Raw genomic sequence first — 17,773 nt, 5'->3', positions numbered from 1 at the left:
CCATGATACAGAAGACACACACACCAGGGTGGATTTGATTTAAATCACTAGTCAGTAAGACTTGATTTAAATCATATTTTCACAGAAAGACTCATTCTCGCTGGCATAATCTTAATATTTACAACCAGATGAAGCTATCATTTTTGGAATAATAAATTTTCAGAGTAGTTTTTACAGTTATATCAAAAATTACTGATTTGGTTATACTATTAGAAATACATTGACAGATAATTATGAAATTATTGTGAGGTTTAATAAGTTAACTGTTTATATATGGACAACTTTTCTGCTGTACTTTATTGGAAGCAGAAAATTAATCATTTCCTTAATAACAATTTAAACAATTTATTTAACTAAAACAATAACATTATAGCATATGTATCCATGTTTGTTAACTGATGTGGTTAAACTTTTAAAAAAAAAAAACTTAGACTGAGTTTCAGCACACACGAAAAAACTTAAAACAAATCCTTATTTCCTGATGAATAGCCTTTCAACTATAATTAACTTAAATAGAAAACTATCTTTAGAAAGATTTTTCCTCCAGAAGCATTTTATTTTAAAAATCCAATTTAAAATTTAAAAAATCCAATTTATTTTCTTTAAAAAAAATCATTGACTTTTATCCACCCTGGACCACACCAATGTTACCTTCAAGGAAGAAGCAAGCCTCACCTTTGTCTGGAAGCAGAAGATGGTGACAATTATGGCCACAATCGCTGTGATTATCATGCAAATTATAACAGCCTTTGTAGAGTACATGCTGAAATAGAGAGTTCAAGATTTATTTTTACCTCAGGGTATGGGGGGTTTGTTTTTCTACATTATGATAACTGTCTTTTGCCACTGAATCCTAAGTGCACAATTTAGATCTAAACTCAGGACAATGTACATACTGAATAGCAAGGAAATGCAAAGTTGAATATGTCTCAATAGAGCAGAATTAATACTGTTTTGTTAATAAGAGACAGAACATTGTTTTGACTTAGCATTTCAGTTTTAAATGCATTTATTTAGAAGCAAGTCTGCTTACAGCTTTCTTTCCAATACACCCCAGTCTCAACCCTTAGAATTGCAATCATACCTCCCCGCCACAAACACCTCAAGGCAGGGAACCTACAAACCTTCCTTTCTAGATGGGCAATGCTCGGTGTGGAGTGAGACTTAAATGAATGATTTCGGTGTAGGCTGGACACACCAATAAGGCTCAGGTATTGGAAATTTTTATATAGCAGCAGATGACACAAGGAGTAGAACTATGCTTGGGCCAAAGCATAGTGATAGAACAAGAAGTTTGTGTAGCATCATCAGGGCCCTCAAAATCCTGTACCTGATTTAAATCACAGCTGTGAGATGTTAGAATGTATGTCAGATTTGTGAAAGTAACCATCCTTGCAAGAAGCTCAAGTTTAAATGCTAGAGAGCAAGCTGATGATGATGATGATGTTTATCTTACCTAGCAATGGTGCCTGTCATGAATCCCATGGCCAGTGTCTAGAAGAAAAATAGAAGGTAAAAGTGAATATTGCCTTCCTGGCATATCACCATAACCTCAAAGAGCTTCACTTCTGCAATAGCTTCAGATTAGGATTTGTCAAGTCTGAAAACCAGATGAAACTTTTGTTTCTCATCCTTTCTTCTTGCAGATGCTCTCATCAAGTAAGCACAGTCCTGGGAGATAGCACAGCTAGTAAAGACAAGGAGGGAAATGTAGCTCCAAAGCCCTACACATCTTAAGACCAGGGTGCCTTAGAGCAGGTGTGGCTAACCTGTAGCCCTCCAGATGTTTCTTGACTCCAACTCCAGCCAGCCCCAACCAGCACAGCCAAGGGTCTGGACTGAGGAGTTGTGGCCCAGCAACATCTGGGAGGGGCACATTAGCCACACCTGCTCTAATGTAACCTGGTCCTAAGCTGTTTGTCAGGCTTCCTCTTTGTGTCTTTTTCACTAGAAACGGAAGGCACTTGTATTTAGACAAGTTGTTAACGTGTAACTTCTCATTTGATTGCTGCCAGTTTTAAGGTGCGACATCTTTTATCTCTGCTGCTATTTTGAGTTTGTCTGACCTTTATTTTTAAGTGTTGGTTGTACTAAGTTCTTTAGAAACTGGTTGTTTTATTTGTACTGATTTTGGGGAAAGAGTGGGATATAAATAAATTGTTTTATTATGAACCCCTTAACAATAACGTTTTTGCCAATCCATGACTACATAGTCCCTGAGGACACCTGTTACATTCACAAAGTGGGGCCTCAAGAGAAATATAAATCTTTGACTGAACTGCCTGGAGTTGCTGCAACAATAAGAGTCTCCAAAATTTAATATGGTGAGATATCCCCAGAAGAGTCTTGTGTACATAATTAGACATAGCCTTCAGATCTAGACTGGGTGTACATCCAAAATAGCTGATTAACCTTTTGCTCAGGTTAAGCTACATACAAATAGTTTCAGGTGTTGACTGGAGTATAAAGCAAGACTAGGCATAGAGAATTTAGTATCCCTCGGAGCTCTGGTTTTTCTGGAATTTTAATTTTTTTAAAGTTTCCATCAAAAACCCATCGTATCTACGCTACGTAGTCCATCCAAGGACTGTGTACACTGGCATCACACTAGGATCTGTGCTCAAATCCAAACATAGCCTTGAAGCTCAGTGAGTAAGACCTTGACTCAAAACAATCCCTCAGTCTAAAATGCATGTAAGGATTCAGGTAGATAGCCATGTTGGTCTGACACAGACGAAATAAATAATAAAAATTAAAAAAAAATGTCCAGTAGCAACTTAGAGACCAACTAAGTTTGTTCTGGGTATAAGCTTTCGTGCACCGCTGGCTCCAAACCACCCACATGAAATCTTATACCCAGAACAAACTTAGTTGGTCTCTAAGGTGCTACTGGACATTTTTTAAATTTTTATTTATTTATTAGCATATAAGGCTACAGAGAGGATGCCATGGGGCTAGACCCATGTAAATGACTCTGAGCAGTGAGGAAGAAGAGTGGAATAAAAATGTTTAAAATAAAAAAAAAATTGCACCACCATCACTGAGGGAATTCACGGAAAATTCCATTGACCAAGCCCCATGAACAACTTGCCTACTTACAAAGATGGTCAGAAGGATAAGATTCCATGGGAAGCGTCTCCTGGAAGAGATTGAAAAGAAAGGAGACATGTAAGCAGTGTCACTAGGGCCAAGTGTTGCAGCACATCCTCCCAGCTGTAGGCATTTTTCACCAGAACCAAAGAGGCCAAGTGAGTTGCAATCCTGCTCTAGACTCCAAAGCAGCCTCTGGGTTCAGGCTTCATTCAAAGTGGATGCACACCCCTCCAGACACTGCACCGCTGGCTCCAAACCACCCACAAGTGGGAAATTGTTGCACAGCCTAGTTTTCCCATGTTGCCCAGCTGCCACTCATTTCAAAACCCCGCCTCACATTCAGCCACTCACCTACCTATACAGTACATCCCACAGTCACCAAGAATATCCAATGTAACACTCACCGTGGGCCCTCACAGCATGCCAGCACCAGGTAAGTGACGAAGAACACAGCACTGGGGGAAGGAAACAAGAGTGAGATGTTTGAGTCATAGGAGGACCTTGCATCTATCAAGAACTTTGCATCCCTCCCTAAAGACACAAAAAGGCTGGGATTTCAGATGCACAAGAGTTGAATATGGCACCCCCTAAACCCTGATTAGTGGTTAATTTTGGTTCAATTGTTGTGGTATGGGACCTTGATAAGTGACATTTGCTGACTTAGGAGAACTCAGGGCACTGGTGCCACTCCTGAGCACCACTTCCGACGCCTCAGGGGGTGTTCAGTCTCTGTGGTTTTCTCTCTGTTCATCAGATCTTAGCAGAGCTAGGCTTGTTCACCACTGCTTCTACTACGAGCTCTACTCTCTTGCACATGGAAGTTGGTGGGATAGACCAGGGACAGGGAACCTATGACCCCCTGGATCTTGCTGAACTACAACTCCCATCATCCTTGGCAATTAATCATGGTGGCTGGGGCTGATGGGAGATGGAGCCCAGCAACATCAGGAGGGTGATAAGTTTAACATCCTGGGACAGATGCCCAGCTATCTCCAGGCTCGTTTCACTTCTCATAGGATATAGGCTATTTGCAGCCCAATCTGATTTCCAAGTAAACATGGGTAAGTCCCACAGAGTTTGAAGCGACTGACTTCCAGGCAAATGCTCATCCTATGCACCATGTTCCATGGCAAAGTTCTGTACTACTCAAAACAGCAGTAATGGGAAATGGAGGGGGAAATGCAACCACATAGGAGCATCAGCACCAAGGCAGGATATAATTGCTGACTTCTGATGATCATGGACCTTCTGCCCCACTAATCATGCCAAAGGGTGACAACAGATACACACTTGGCCTTTGGGTGATGCCTGTAAACATGCAGTGGTGTGCCCTTAACCCTGTGGTAGCAAGCTGTGTGCCTGTAATGCCTGGCCGGGCAATGAGGTGATCTAACCTGAAGTTCCATCCCTGCTTCCACAAGCAGAGTTGCCAGATTTCTGGAGAACCTGGGCAAGAGGCTTTCCCATCCCCAAAGAAGGGTGTATCTATAGTCACCCAGATCCACGATAACAGAAAATACTGATTTAGCCCAAGTTGTGCCACGGAGCTCAGAACAACTCCATGAGGGCTATTGATGGCTACTAGCCCTGGTGGCTGCATTCTGCTTCCACAGTTGGAGGCAGTAATGTTTCTGAATAACAGTTGTTGGAAAACCACAGGGATGCTCTTGTGCTCTGGCTTGCAGGTTTCCCATGGGCTTCTGGTTGGTCACTGTGAGAACAGGATGCTGGGCTGCATGGGCTATTGGCCTGATCTAGCAGGCTCTTCTTATGTTTTTAACTGAGCAGACAGACAGCACAGCCCTGTAAGCATATTGGAGAGAAGCCAATACTTACTAAGATACGTAGTATACAGCAACATTTCTCCTTACGAAACTGGATACAGGTTCACTGTGGAGAGTGAAAATTATGTAATATAAATATTTTCTCTCACATTAATTATCATGGGAGGCAGAATGCTGCTTCTGCAAGAAATCCGTATGATCCCTTCACACTCCAGTCTCTATCCTCACTGCTACATATTAACATTTCCCCCTGTGTCATCCTCATAAGGAATAGATCATAAACAGAAGACAACTGTTAAGGGCATGCTCCAATTGCAGTGCATAGCCTAGGATAGAGGACTCCCAAACTGTAGTCTGTGGGTCACTGGTGGTCTGCAAGCTTTATTCAGGTAGACTGTGGTATGTCCACATTAAAGACACGATTCATATTTAGTTTTAATTGTATCTCTAGTGCTTCTTTTATTTCTTATATTGTATTTCATTGTACTACAGTCCTAATTCCATGGAATGCAAATTGTTATACAATATAAGGAACAAAATACTGTAAGCAGTAGAAACACACTTAAAAACATACAGCATCTAGCACAGCGCATTGCAATTGCTACAACAAGCAGGGGGCGGAATCATTAAGTAGCCTGCCAAGACCCTCAGCAATTTTCAAGTGGGAGTTTGGGAACCACTGTTCTAGTAAGTATATAGAATAAAGTCAGAACCATTTTTTCCTGTGGTTGTAAAAAAGGTGTTTCTATTTCCCTGGTGGTACTAACTCCAGGAAATAATAATTCCAAGCATTTAGTATAGTACTACAACTAACTGCTGGAGGGAGAATTATGGCTCTTTTAATTTTACTACCAAAGATACCCCTAAACTGTTTGTTCTCTTTCCTTATCACCATAGACTGAGTTAGATTTGAATAAGAAGTAAATTATAGAACCAGTATTATTCCAACAACACTATTAACTATTCTGGAGTTGGCATGGTTAATACTACTGGTGGAAGCTGAACTTCAACATGAACAAAGGGGAAATAAAAAAATACATTGCTTTGCTGAGCATCATTATTTTGCGGACATTTCTCAGTAGGGAAAAGCACTACTGGTCTGTGACTGCTGGAGCAAAAACTTACACAAAGGTGAAGACTGCAATGATGCCCACAGTTATCAGCAGCTGCAGAGAAATGATGGTGTAGACCTGGAAATGAAGACATGTGGTATACATGAAGCTGTGTAAACGCACAGTAATGCCAACCTAGAGACTGGAAACGAATGGTGCTCATTTCACTGTCTTCTGAACTGCAGTAAATCTTCTAAAGAACCCCTGATTCCAGAGAGGGCCAGATGCTTCCAACAGATTATGCTGCAGCCACCTGCAGTTCACCTATCTGTTTGCAGGCTAGGAGTTTTTTCTAGACTCTTGCCCTAGAGCACAGGTGGATACCCTTCGGTCCTTCTGATGTCACTCAACTAAAACTCCCATCAGCCCCAACAAGTATGGCCAATGGTCAGGGATGATAAGGGTTGTAGTTTAGCAACATCTGGAGGGCCCCAGGTTCCCTACACTTGCCCTGAGTTTGCTACCTACCAGATGCCATTTGGGAAAGCAAGGAACAATTTCTGAACTGCTTCTCACCTAGGTGTTTGGATGCTGTGCTCAGCTGTCCTTCCTTACAGTTCTGCATTTCTTAAATGTTACACAGTCACCCAGGGATAGCAGAAGGGGGTGCTTCAAAATGCTAGCTGAAAAAGCAGCATGGTTTGTTCTATTAACACTGTTAGCAAAACTTTTCAGTTCTCTAAAAGGAGTCCCTGCCCCTATCAATGCCTAGTTGTCGCCTTGTAACCACAATTCATTCATTTCTGCAGAACGGGGCAACACTCCTAGCAGAGTGAACAGACTCCTTTGCAGGGATACCAAGGATTGCTCGCTGCAGATTCTCTCCCTCTGACACAAGGCAACAGACTAGCTTATTCCAAGAGAAGTATCCATTAAAGCAGAGGCTGCAATGGGGGACCATACAGCGGCAGTTCCTCAAGTTATTACCTTGCGGATGAAAATGTGTCTGACTTTCTTGTCATCCCAGTCTGCTGTAGTGAAAGTCCCATCCTCTCCAGTAGCGCCACCACCATAGACATCTCCTGTCAAAAGGAAGACAAAATAGTGGTATTTATGCTACATTAACTTCACCTGCTCTAACTAGAGAAGAGGAGAACCAGGAACAATTTCCTGGCCTGGGTTGGCATAGTATTTTTCAGAGCCTTCTGGGGTGGGTGTGCAAAGACTTGGCTCCCCATACAGTCAACTCTTTGAAAGGCTGAAAGTCTCTCAGTGCCCTCTGAGCTCTAAATTCACCCTCTCTAGCTACTCATTATCTTCCGCTAAAATCACCATCTCCCATATGCCTTTCCTCTGCACTGATCATTCAGGTTACTTAGATCTCAGCACCTGGGTATTTGCTGCCAGGCAGCTGCTACTGAAACCAAGCCGCTTGATTGCAAAATCTCCTGAAGCTGTGCATTAAGTACATATTCTTCTCAGACCACTTTATGTGGCTAAGAAGTGTATTTGCCTCAAAAGGCAATTTTAGCTGCAGATCAAAAAGAGTGGCCTATTATAGCACAAGCCTTTCTTTTTAACGCCTCCTCCATGATACACACACCCTTTAACTTCCTATGAACATAACCTAGATTTGATTACCACACCATAGTTCCATATTCATAGTCACTAGAGCAAATGAGAATATGCACGTTGCCCATTCATCCATATAAGTATAATGAAAGCATGAAGGAAACCCACCCTTTTAACCAGGTTGTTTGAAAGTATAATATGGCAATTAAATCAGGCAAATATATCAGAGGTAGGGAATTCGTGTCCTTCCAGATATTGCTGGACTACAACTCCAGCACATGCATGTGTGCACACTGACACACATACAATTCTGTTCCCTGCCAGTTGCCCTGGGACTACAAAGCTGGATAGAAGCACACTCCAGCCCCAACCACATCAGCTAGAAGATCAAGGGGTCACTGGGAGGCTGGACTCCCTGCTTTTCAAGAAGACCATAATGGCAAAGCCCAATCTGACCCCTTTTCATAAGCTGCAGAAAGGAGCAGCTGCTTTCATGCTTGCTTTATTCTTCCCTCCCCATTCTTCTTTCCTTTTGTGTTGTCCCCATTAGATTGTGAATCTGTGGGTAGGGCAGTGCCTAGGAAACGTTAGGACATTTTAAAAAGGAGGAAGAGGAGGAGTAGGAGCAGAAAGAAGAAGAGGAATATTTAATACTTCCTGCTTTTGTAGCCATCTAGTTGTGGCATTTCGCTACTCCCTTTTCCATTTGTTTTTCAGCTGGCCAATCTCCCACCCACTCATGAATGTATTCCCCCTTCCCCATCATAGGAGGAAAACATATCAAAATGCATACCAAAGCCCATTGGGACCGTAGGCATAATAGGAACCGGCTGTGGATAACCCCCTGGTTGCGAGTAGCCTCCAGGCTGTGCATACCCACCACCATATGGTGGGGGCTGTGGCTGTGGTTGTGGGTAGCCTCCTGGGTACCCCGCAGGATATCCCCCCGCTGGTGGAGGATAGAGGGGGTTCCGATCATCGTAGCCTGGCGGAGGAGCAGAGGGGCGTGACATGTCGCAGCGAGGCTCCCAGCACTGAAAAACAAAAGAGGTAAAACCGTAATAGCGCACCTGCAAAATAAATTCCACCGTACTGAACAAAAAACCATGCAGATCACCCTTTATATACATGCATTGCCTCTTGTGTCTCGATGGTGCATCAGAACCAAAAATGGCCAGTGGGGGGAGCCAAAAGGAAGTCACAAGGAAGCAAATGTCTTGCAGGCTTCACCAACCTAGTGCCCTCTGGAATACAACTCACATCAGTGCTACTGCTGATGCAAACTGTGCTTCAAAACTCCTGGAGGGCATCAGGTGGATGAAGGCTGTAGTAGCAGAATCCTAAGACTAAAGAAAGAACATATTACTGCCTGAAGTTGGCTAGCAGGGGTTGGAGGGCATGTATCCTTCAAGCGCAATTCTTTGGCACCTGTTAACTGTTGGATTTTTAGGCAGTGTCATTGATAATCTCCACCAACTTTGCTCTTTATTTTTTATCCTCTGCTTTTAAAGGAACGTGTGAATTCCATATAGGACTTGAGAGAAAACTAAGTGACTAGTAACTTCTCAAAAAAACCGAGTAACATCCTTTTTTTCTCATCCCAAGAGACTTGCGTGCATCTTATGATCCGTCTTGCATCTCAAAAGGCTAATCCAGCTATTTCTGAGAAACCCTTCCTTCCACATTATAGCTCATGATTGTTATGAAATGAAGACTTTGAGAATGGCACCACACAGACACAGCTTTTTCTTTGCCACCTCCTCTTGCCCGATAGGGTGCTGCTGCCTTATTCCAGGTCAGACTATTCGTCTATCTAGTTCACTGCTGTCTATAAGCTGATGAGTGGTTGCTCTCCAGGGGTTCATACAGCTGTCTTTCCCAGTCCTACCTAGGGGAGGGGGGCTTCAGCATGCAAAGTAGGAACTCTTCCACTGATATATTGCCCTCACACCTCCCTCAGACTATAGTTACACAGTGGAAAACATATATAATTCAACTTAAATAAATTTGAAAAGCTTAATAAGGGCAACAGGCAAGATGGCATAGTATATTCTCATTCAATCAGTGCCTGCAGCCTAAAACTGTACAGCACATTCAGTCATTTAAAATTGTGTCCACAATTTAAAATACTGTATGTACGTGAATCTAATGCGCCATCGAATCTAACACACACTTCAATTCTCAAAAACTTTGAAACCAAAAACAGTTTTTTTCTGACAAATGTAAATGCAACATAAAATCTAATGCGTATCCTAATTTTTGTGACATACTTCGGCCAAAAAAGGAGTGCATTTCTGTAAATACAGTATAGGCAATAACTGTTTTGCGCATGGGTTGCATCCCTGACCCCCACACTTGTCGGCAGAGCATATATAAGCTCGCTATGCTCCCGTGACGCTCCCTTTTCCAGCCACTTCTGGGTTGTGGTGATGTGCACATGCATGGTTGTGCATGCTTTGAATGAGCGTAAAACAGTCATTACCTATATGCACCTCTGGTCTGGTACTGGCAACGTATTTATATGGAGTAGTTAAGAGGGAGTTTCTTTGCTCCACAACTTCTGATCCATTACATTTCACTGTAGAGAAGCAAGTGGTGTACAGTATATGTACAGCAACGCCTTGGCATGTCAGCAGCATATCTTTTAAAAGAAGCCCAACAATTCTCATTCCAGATTTCTCCAGTGACTCTCTAAAAGAGCTAATCTATTTTACCTGTTGCTCATATATGTACAGTGGTACCTCGGGTTAAGTACTTAATTCGTTCCGGAGGTCTGTTCTTAACCTGAAGCACCACTTTAGCTAATGGGGCTCCTGCTGCCACTGCCCCGCCGGAGCATCATTTCTGTTCTCATCCTGAAGAAAAGTTCTTAACCCGAGGTACTATTTCTGGGTTAGTGGAGTCCAGGGGCGCCGACTTATAAAAAATATTGGTGGGGCCCATACCGGGGTCCTGCCCCTGGAAGTTTTCTAAATTTTAGATGAAAATTAGTGAGTTTTAAAGTTTTTTAAAAGTATTTTAGAGTCATATGATCAACATTAGAACCCCGAAAACTCGACTCTCTATAACTCCACACTCCGGGAAACTCGACAAGCCTGAAACACTTTTTGGCTTTGAAAAAAGAAACAAAACATAAACACGCTTGGTATTTTCGTAAAAAGCTAATTTAATTTACAGTAACAATTATGCTTATAGACTATTACAGAGCAGTGAATATATAGCTCTGAAAAGACTGAAATGATATTTAAATAAATCCTAAACTATCATTAAAAGAATAAAACATAAAATATTGCTGTCGCACGGTAATAGCACTTTGATTAAAAAGTGAAATAGCTAATTTAAGCTTACTTTGAATAAGGCTGAGGGTTCATTAAATAAAAATAATATCTCAAAGTTAATGCTTTAATACAGTTAATAAAGTTAATACAGTATGCCTAATACTGTATGTAAATACTGTAATACTGTATGTAAATAACGGGCTTTAATTGGGTCTTACACCCTAAAAATATTTAAGTATTTGAAAATAACTAATACAGTACTATTGTAATATAGAAATACAGTACTAAACTAGTACTAATATTTCGAAACTGAAAATTTAACATTCTGTATGTATTTAATTCTCTATTTTATAAAGATTTTTAATATCTGACAGTGAGTTTGGAGTAGCCCAATGCAAAAATCCTGAGGATCCATGTGGATCCATGCTTTGTAACCACGTTTTTGCACCACTGTGACCCTAGGCAACAGTGGGTGCGTGATTTTTTTGGTGCAAGATGTAGCCATGGACATGCTATGTGATCTGATGGTGATTTTGCGGTGACCCAATGCAAAAATCCTGAGGATCCATGTGGATCCATGCTTTGTAGCCACGTTTTTGCACCACTGTGACCCTAGGCAACAGTGGGTGCGTGATTTTTTTGGTGCAAGATGTAGCCATGGACATGCTATGTGATCTGATGGTGAATTTGGGGTGACCCAATGCAAAAATCCTGAGGATCCATGTGGATCCATGCTTTGTAACCAGGTTTTTGCACCACTGTGACCCTAGGCAACAGTGGGTGCGTGATTTTTTTGGTGCAAGATGTAGCCATTTACATGTAATGTGATCTGATGGTGAATTTGGGGTGACCCAATGCAAAAATCCTGAGGATCTATGTGGATCCGTGCTTTGTAACCACGTTTTTGCACCACTGTGACCCTAGGCAACAGTGGGTGCGTGATTTTTTTGGTGCAAGATGTAGCCATGAACATGCTATGTGATCTGATGGTGAATTTGGGGTGACCCAATGCAAACATCCTGAGGATCCATGTGGATCCATGCTTTGTAACCACGTTTTTGCACCACTGTGACCCTAGGCAACAGTGGGTGCGTGATTTTTTTGGTGCAAGATGTAGCCATGGACATGCTATGTGATCTGATGGTGAATTTGGGGTGACCCAATGCAAAAATCCTGAGGATCCATGTGGATCCGTGCTTTGTAACCACGTTTTTGCACCACTGTGACCCTAGGCAACAGTGGGTGCGTGATTTTTTTGGTGCAGGCTGTAGCCATGGACATGCTATGTTATCTGATGGTGAATTTGGGGTGACCCAATGCAAAAATCCTGAGGATCCATGTGGATCCGTGCTTTGTCACCACGTTTTAAATGGGGAGGGAAGGAAAAACACAGAAGGGACAAGAAGCACAAGAGGGGTGTGCGGAGAAGCAGCTGGCTAAGAATGCAGGCGATGAGTTTAACGGGGTGGGGGGGAGGAAAGGAAGGCAAAAGTCCCCCCCCAAGCCAGCCCTCTCTCTCTCTCTCTCCCCCACCTGGAGCCTGCACGCAGTGTGACTAGGAAAGAATTAGAAGGAAGGACTCGATCCTTTCCTTAACCCTCTGCTTGCCAGGAGGGCAGGGGATTCCCTGCTCTTTGTTGAGTTTGAGCAAACGCAGCAACAGAAGCGGGTGGGCAGTAAGACCCTGAGGAAAGCTTCTGCCTTCCCTCCGCCCGACTGCCCGATCTTATTTTTGCCTATTTTTGCCCCTGTGCTCCGGCGAGTCAGCTCCAGGGACCACACATTCGCTCAATAACACACACAGAGCGAAATTTACGGTAATAATTTTCTTAAATTATTGGGGGGGCAGAGCCCCCCCAAACGAATTTTTGAGGGGGCTCGGGCCCCCTCAGGCCCCATGGAGTCGGCGCCTATGGTGGAGTCTGTAACCTGAAGCGTATGTAACCTGAAGCGTATGTAACCCGAGGTACCACTGTATGAGCTCCCAGGAGATAGGATGGCCCTTTCAAATGCGTGTGGTGCCAGGGCAAGAAGAAGATCAGAAGCATACCCTGGACCCAAAAGCAGCTGATTATGCAGCAGTTACCGTATTTTTCGCCCTATAGGACGCACTTTTCCCCCTCCAAAAATGAAGGGGAAATCTAGGTGCGTCCTATGGGGCGAATGCAGGCTTTCGCTGAAGCGTGGAGAGCGAGAGGGGTCGGTGCGCACCGACCCCTCTCGCTCTCCAGGCTTCAGGAAGACATCCGCAGCCTAGGCAGCCCTGCGGGAGTTCCCGCAGGGCTGTGTAGGCTGCGGATAGTAGCCTGCTTCCCGGAGCGCCGGGTGCCTTGAAAGCAGAGCGCCCGGCGCTTCGGGAAAACATCCGCAGCCTAGGCAGCCCTGTGGGAGATCCCGCAGGGATGTCTAGGCTGCAAATAGCAGCCTGCCGCCCGGCGGGCAGGGCGCCCTGCAGCAGAGCACCCCTCGCACCGGGCAGACATCGGCCAGCTCCACAACCTTGGGGGACAGCAGGGAGGTGCAGCGCCGCCATCCTGCTGTTCCTCGACCTGGTTCGGTTTCCCCGACCTGCTTTTGGGGGGGAAATAAAGGGAAAAAATTCCCCTATGGGACGGAGTGTCCTATGGGACGAAAAATATGGTAATATTACCAGTGTTATAATTCCTGTCAAATGATTATGCACACAAGGACTTTGTGCATGATGCTGGTCAGAAGAGAGAGAGGGAGGGAGGGAGACCAAGGGAGAGAAGTACAGCTTCAGGATAACTCAGATTTGAGACACAGGAAGAAATTGACAATCATTTCCACCACTTGAATCATTTCCAGTTGCCTGAGATTCCTTTTAACATTCTTCAGGGTGGACAGCAAACCAGCCCCTTTGTGCTGATGCCAGTTAGCACTCCCAGAACCATTTCTCAAGAGTTGGGCACTTGAATGCACAGCTTTTATTTATTTATTTAATATATTTATATATCCCTCCCTTCTAAGGGAAAACAAGCACAAACGAGCCCAGAGTTTTCACTTACCACCGTGCATGGATGGCCACAACAGAAAGATGCTCATTAGCAAACCCCCACCCCAGCCCCAGCGCCTGCTTATTCCATGGCTTGTCAGTGCTTCTTGCGTGTAAAAGGAGCAGATGCTATCGCTGGGGTGAAGAACCTTTTTAAGCATTGGTTTTGGGCAATCTTCCAGGGGCTGCATGTCAGTGGGTGGTGGGGCCAGAGGCATTAGCAGGCAAAGCAATGAATGTAACATTTCACCTTTGTAGAGTAGGCAAGATTTCTACACACACTTAACCCACCCGCCTCTATTCTCCACTCAGGCCGAGTTCAAGGACACATTTCAACTGGGCAAAACCAATTGAGGAGAATGTGAAACATGGCCAGTGAAGGGCATGGCCTGGGGAGAGTCCCAAAAGCCAGGCAGAGAGGCCTAGGAGGCCACATTTTGCCCTGGGGCCTAAGATGCCCCACCCTGTGCTATGGTTGTGCTTGTCTCTACAACAGGACAATGCCAGAGTTGTATACCCAGTTGCCCAGTCGTATGTACACACCATATGTTTAAACTATGCGGCTTCCTTCTAAGGGAAGGAAAGGTACTTTATCCAAGGTGCTGGGAATTGTAGCTCTTTGAGGCGCAAACTACAGCTCCCAGGATTCTGTTGTGCTTTAAATGTATGCTGTGCAAGCAGCCTGTGTGGCATGTTAGAATCACGCCAGGCAGTCAGTGAAATTTGGTTGCCTCCCTATCCCAGTCCCCATTCAGGGTGTTGATATGCTACAGATGTGTGGGGCAGGCAAGGCAAGCAGAGCAGTTACTTCTGCAGACATATTCACAAGGCTAGAAAAATTCCAATCAGGAAAACAAGTCCTTTTTTTGAAAAATTGTATCGTCCACAATCTTGCTACGGTGCTAGGCAATGACTGGATCTGCTAAGGCTACAAACTCAGGGATTAATGAATCTGTATGTCACAAATTCAGCCTTAATGGCAGAGCATGTGTTTGGCATGCAGAAGGTCCCAGGTTTCAATCTTCTCCAGGTAGGGCTGGGAGATACCCCTGCCTGAAACCCTGAAGAGCCTCTGCCAGTCAGGGTAGACAGTATTGAGCTAGATGGCAATTTCCTTCCTATGTCCCAATGGATATAAAAAACAGATGTTGCTGCTCCTAGGCCTCTTTAGGAACAAACTGTACCTCAACCGTGGCTGCTTAAACCAAAGTGCCGACTATGAGGCCAAAGGCTGCCAAGATGGTACGCTCCCTCAGTTGCAAAACATTGACACTCCTTTCTAGCTTGTTCCCACTCACCCACAGCTTCTAAGCAAGCTAGTTCTCTAGGGAAAGAGGGCAACTTTCTCCTGAGGAGACTCCTTGCAGAGAGGAGAGCCTGTGTGAACAGATTAATTTTGACCAATCACAGGTGGGCAAACATATGGAAGCCCCCTGGGGAGGGAGAAGAGAACATGGCAGCCATCCATGCCACAGCAGATGCAATATTTTCCATACACCCCCCCCCTCTTTTCCAAAAATTATTTTTCCTTCCAGGGGCCTATGGGGGGAAGAGGGAGAAGTGAAAGACAGTAATTTCGCAAGACAACACAACATTGTGAGAAGCAGTTCAGAGGAAGGACAAACAAATCCTTTCCGGATGTTTAAGGGGGCACTCACCGAATAAACAGGGAGAACTTGAACACAGAGAAAAAGGAAGGGTCTGCTTGTTTTGCAGAAATGACATGTGCAAGGCAGTCCTGCTATTCCCTAGTCAGATCTGAGTACTGAAAAGAAATGGAAGGAGGGGTCATGATAAGCAGTTTAATGATTAGTTTAAAAACTGGTGCAAAGGGCAGCATTCTTCCTCATTTTCCATGGCTTTTTAGTTGGAGGGAAAGTGAGAGAGAATGTGGTCGGGTCCAGAAAGACAGATTTGTCAGGAAAAGCTTTTTACCCGACAGATAGAATTGGGTTCTTCCAAAGTGAGGTTGTTGAGACCTTGGCCTTCCCGTCCACCAAAGACTAATTTGCACTTTATTGTTTATCCTGCCTTGTGTATGTACATAAGAGGTTGGGTACTGGCACCTCAAACTGCTGCTATGACAATTCATATAGTGAAAGGAAACGGGAACTGATAGGACAAGGAAGTTACATCTGCCAGACTACTGAAGCTTATGTAAACATCACCCTTTCCTATCTCGAAGCATTGCTTTCATCTTCAGCACATGTTATCTCCTCTCCATGTACATGGAAAAAAACACACAGAAAAGATGCCCCATTCATTTCCTGTCTGGCTAGAGTGAGACCAAGGGAGATCTCCTAAATCATAATGAAAAAGGTATTGTGGCTATAAAGTATCTTCTCATAGATATCATCTGATCAAACCCTAACAGGGTCGAGGAGTGAGGGATAATGAAAAGTACAAATGCCAATTTCTGCAATGACTTAACAATGGTACAAGTCAAAGGAATTAACAAACTGAGAGAAAAATTCAGTGGCAAACCAGGAGTGGGAACCTGTAGCCCTCCAGAGGGTGTTGGATTAAAAAGGTAAAGGTACCCCTGCCCGTACGGGCCAGTCTTGCCAGACTCTGGGGTTGTGCGCCCATCTCACTTAAGAGGCCAGGGGCCAGCGCTGTCCGGAGACACTTCCGGGTCACGTGGCCAGCGTGACATCGCTGCTCTGGCGAGCCAGAGCCGCACACGGAAACGCCGTTTACCTTCCCGCTGGTAAGCGGTCCCTATTTATCTACTTGCACCCGGAGGTGCTTTCGAACTGCTAGGTTGGCAGGCGCTGGGACCGAGCAGCGGGAGCGCACCCCGCAGCAGGGATTCGAACCGCCGACCTTTCGATCGGCAAGTCCTAGGCGCTGAGGCTTTAACCCACAGCGCCACCTGCGTCCCGGGTGTTGGATTACCACTTGCCATATTTGGCTGGGGCCGATGGGAGTCGAGAGCTCCAACAACACCTGGAGAGAGTGGACACAGTTCCCCCACCATTGCTAAACACATTTGCAAATAAACTGAATTTATACTGCTGCAAACAGCACCCACACCAGGGAAGAAGCTGCAAGGTCAGGGTTAAATTAGGTTTACTTAAAATATTTAGAAATACAAAAGGCATTTTGGATCTATAGTGTTGACACAGGGCAAAGGCATGCCCGTTATCTCCTGCAGGTAGTTTATTTTAAAGGACTATCCCTTATTCTCTAATGTCACAATTTCCTATCCCATAATGCTTTCCTAAACTGGCTTCACAAAGTAAGGATTGATCCTTTGAAAACAGAGCAAAGGACATCTAGCAATCCTAATTAGGCTTAAAGAATACAGTTGAGGGGAGACGCCCAGTCACATGAGCAGAGAGTGAACCTTGCAGTGTTTGGAGAGCATGGGTGGAGACCCTCAGGCCAAATTCCTTTATCGGGCCTCTCCTCAAGCCACAGCCCTCACCAGCCCTGCACTGAAACCTTCTTCAAGGTTTTTGCTTGGCTGGAATGCGTCCATGAACTTTGAGAATACTGCATCTCCTGCTTGGATGGATCACTGGGAAAACGTGCACTTTTGTGTGGCTGGAACACAGCCTATGGTACAAAAGCAAGTGTCACCTCTGTTGTTTGCCCACTTTTACCTCTGGCTACGCCCACCACAGGTATGTGGTTTCCCAAAGATTTCCTATGAGGAACTGGGGCCCTTGGATGGAAAAAGCCCACCTCTATAAATTTACAATTCTAGGCAGCTGCAAGGACTCGAGTCAAAAGCAAGACTCCAGCAGAAGTCAAGGGATATAAAGGTTTAGATCCTCCATACTAAACTGAAATTAGACAACACTTAAATCAATGGGATGCACTCACCTTTACTTAAGCTTCTGTTGAAACTGATGGGCCTTAAGTGAATAGAAGTTGCCACTTGGTCCAACCTCATTTTTCTTTTTTTGCACTCCCCCTCCTCTCCTCTCCTCAATAACAAGCAAATTCTTTTATCTGACAGTAAAGCAAATAGTT

At 44.3% G+C, this 17,773-nt stretch overlaps 1 protein-coding gene across 1 annotated transcript in view; it reads right to left on the bottom strand.

Annotated features, from left to right (window-relative positions):
* LOC309375205 (protein lifeguard 3-like) overlaps window positions 1–17,773 on the bottom strand; it is a 36,345-nt gene that overhangs the window by 2,924 nt on the left and 15,648 nt on the right. Inside the window, exons 2-9 of the mRNA XM_081920788.1 lie at window positions 8,295–8,535; window positions 6,917–7,011; window positions 6,003–6,067; window positions 4,930–4,983; window positions 3,498–3,548; window positions 3,100–3,139; window positions 1,457–1,494; window positions 676–763 (exon numbers count right to left, since the gene is read on the bottom strand). Coding sequence (XP_081776914.1) covers window positions 676–763; window positions 1,457–1,494; window positions 3,100–3,139; window positions 3,498–3,548; window positions 4,930–4,983; window positions 6,003–6,067; window positions 6,917–7,011; window positions 8,295–8,514 — 651 coding nt within the window. The 5' untranslated portion in view covers window positions 8,515–8,535. The remainder of the gene's footprint in view (window positions 1–675; window positions 764–1,456; window positions 1,495–3,099; window positions 3,140–3,497; window positions 3,549–4,929; window positions 4,984–6,002; window positions 6,068–6,916; window positions 7,012–8,294; window positions 8,536–17,773) is intronic.

The sequence above is a fragment of the Podarcis melisellensis genome, assembly GCF_964234715.1.
Source record: "Podarcis melisellensis genome assembly, chromosome: 1".
Taxonomy (NCBI): domain Eukaryota; kingdom Metazoa; phylum Chordata; class Lepidosauria; order Squamata; family Lacertidae; genus Podarcis; species Podarcis melisellensis.
Note: the sequence above shows the minus strand (reverse complement) of the source record. Positions and strands in the feature narration are given on the sequence as shown.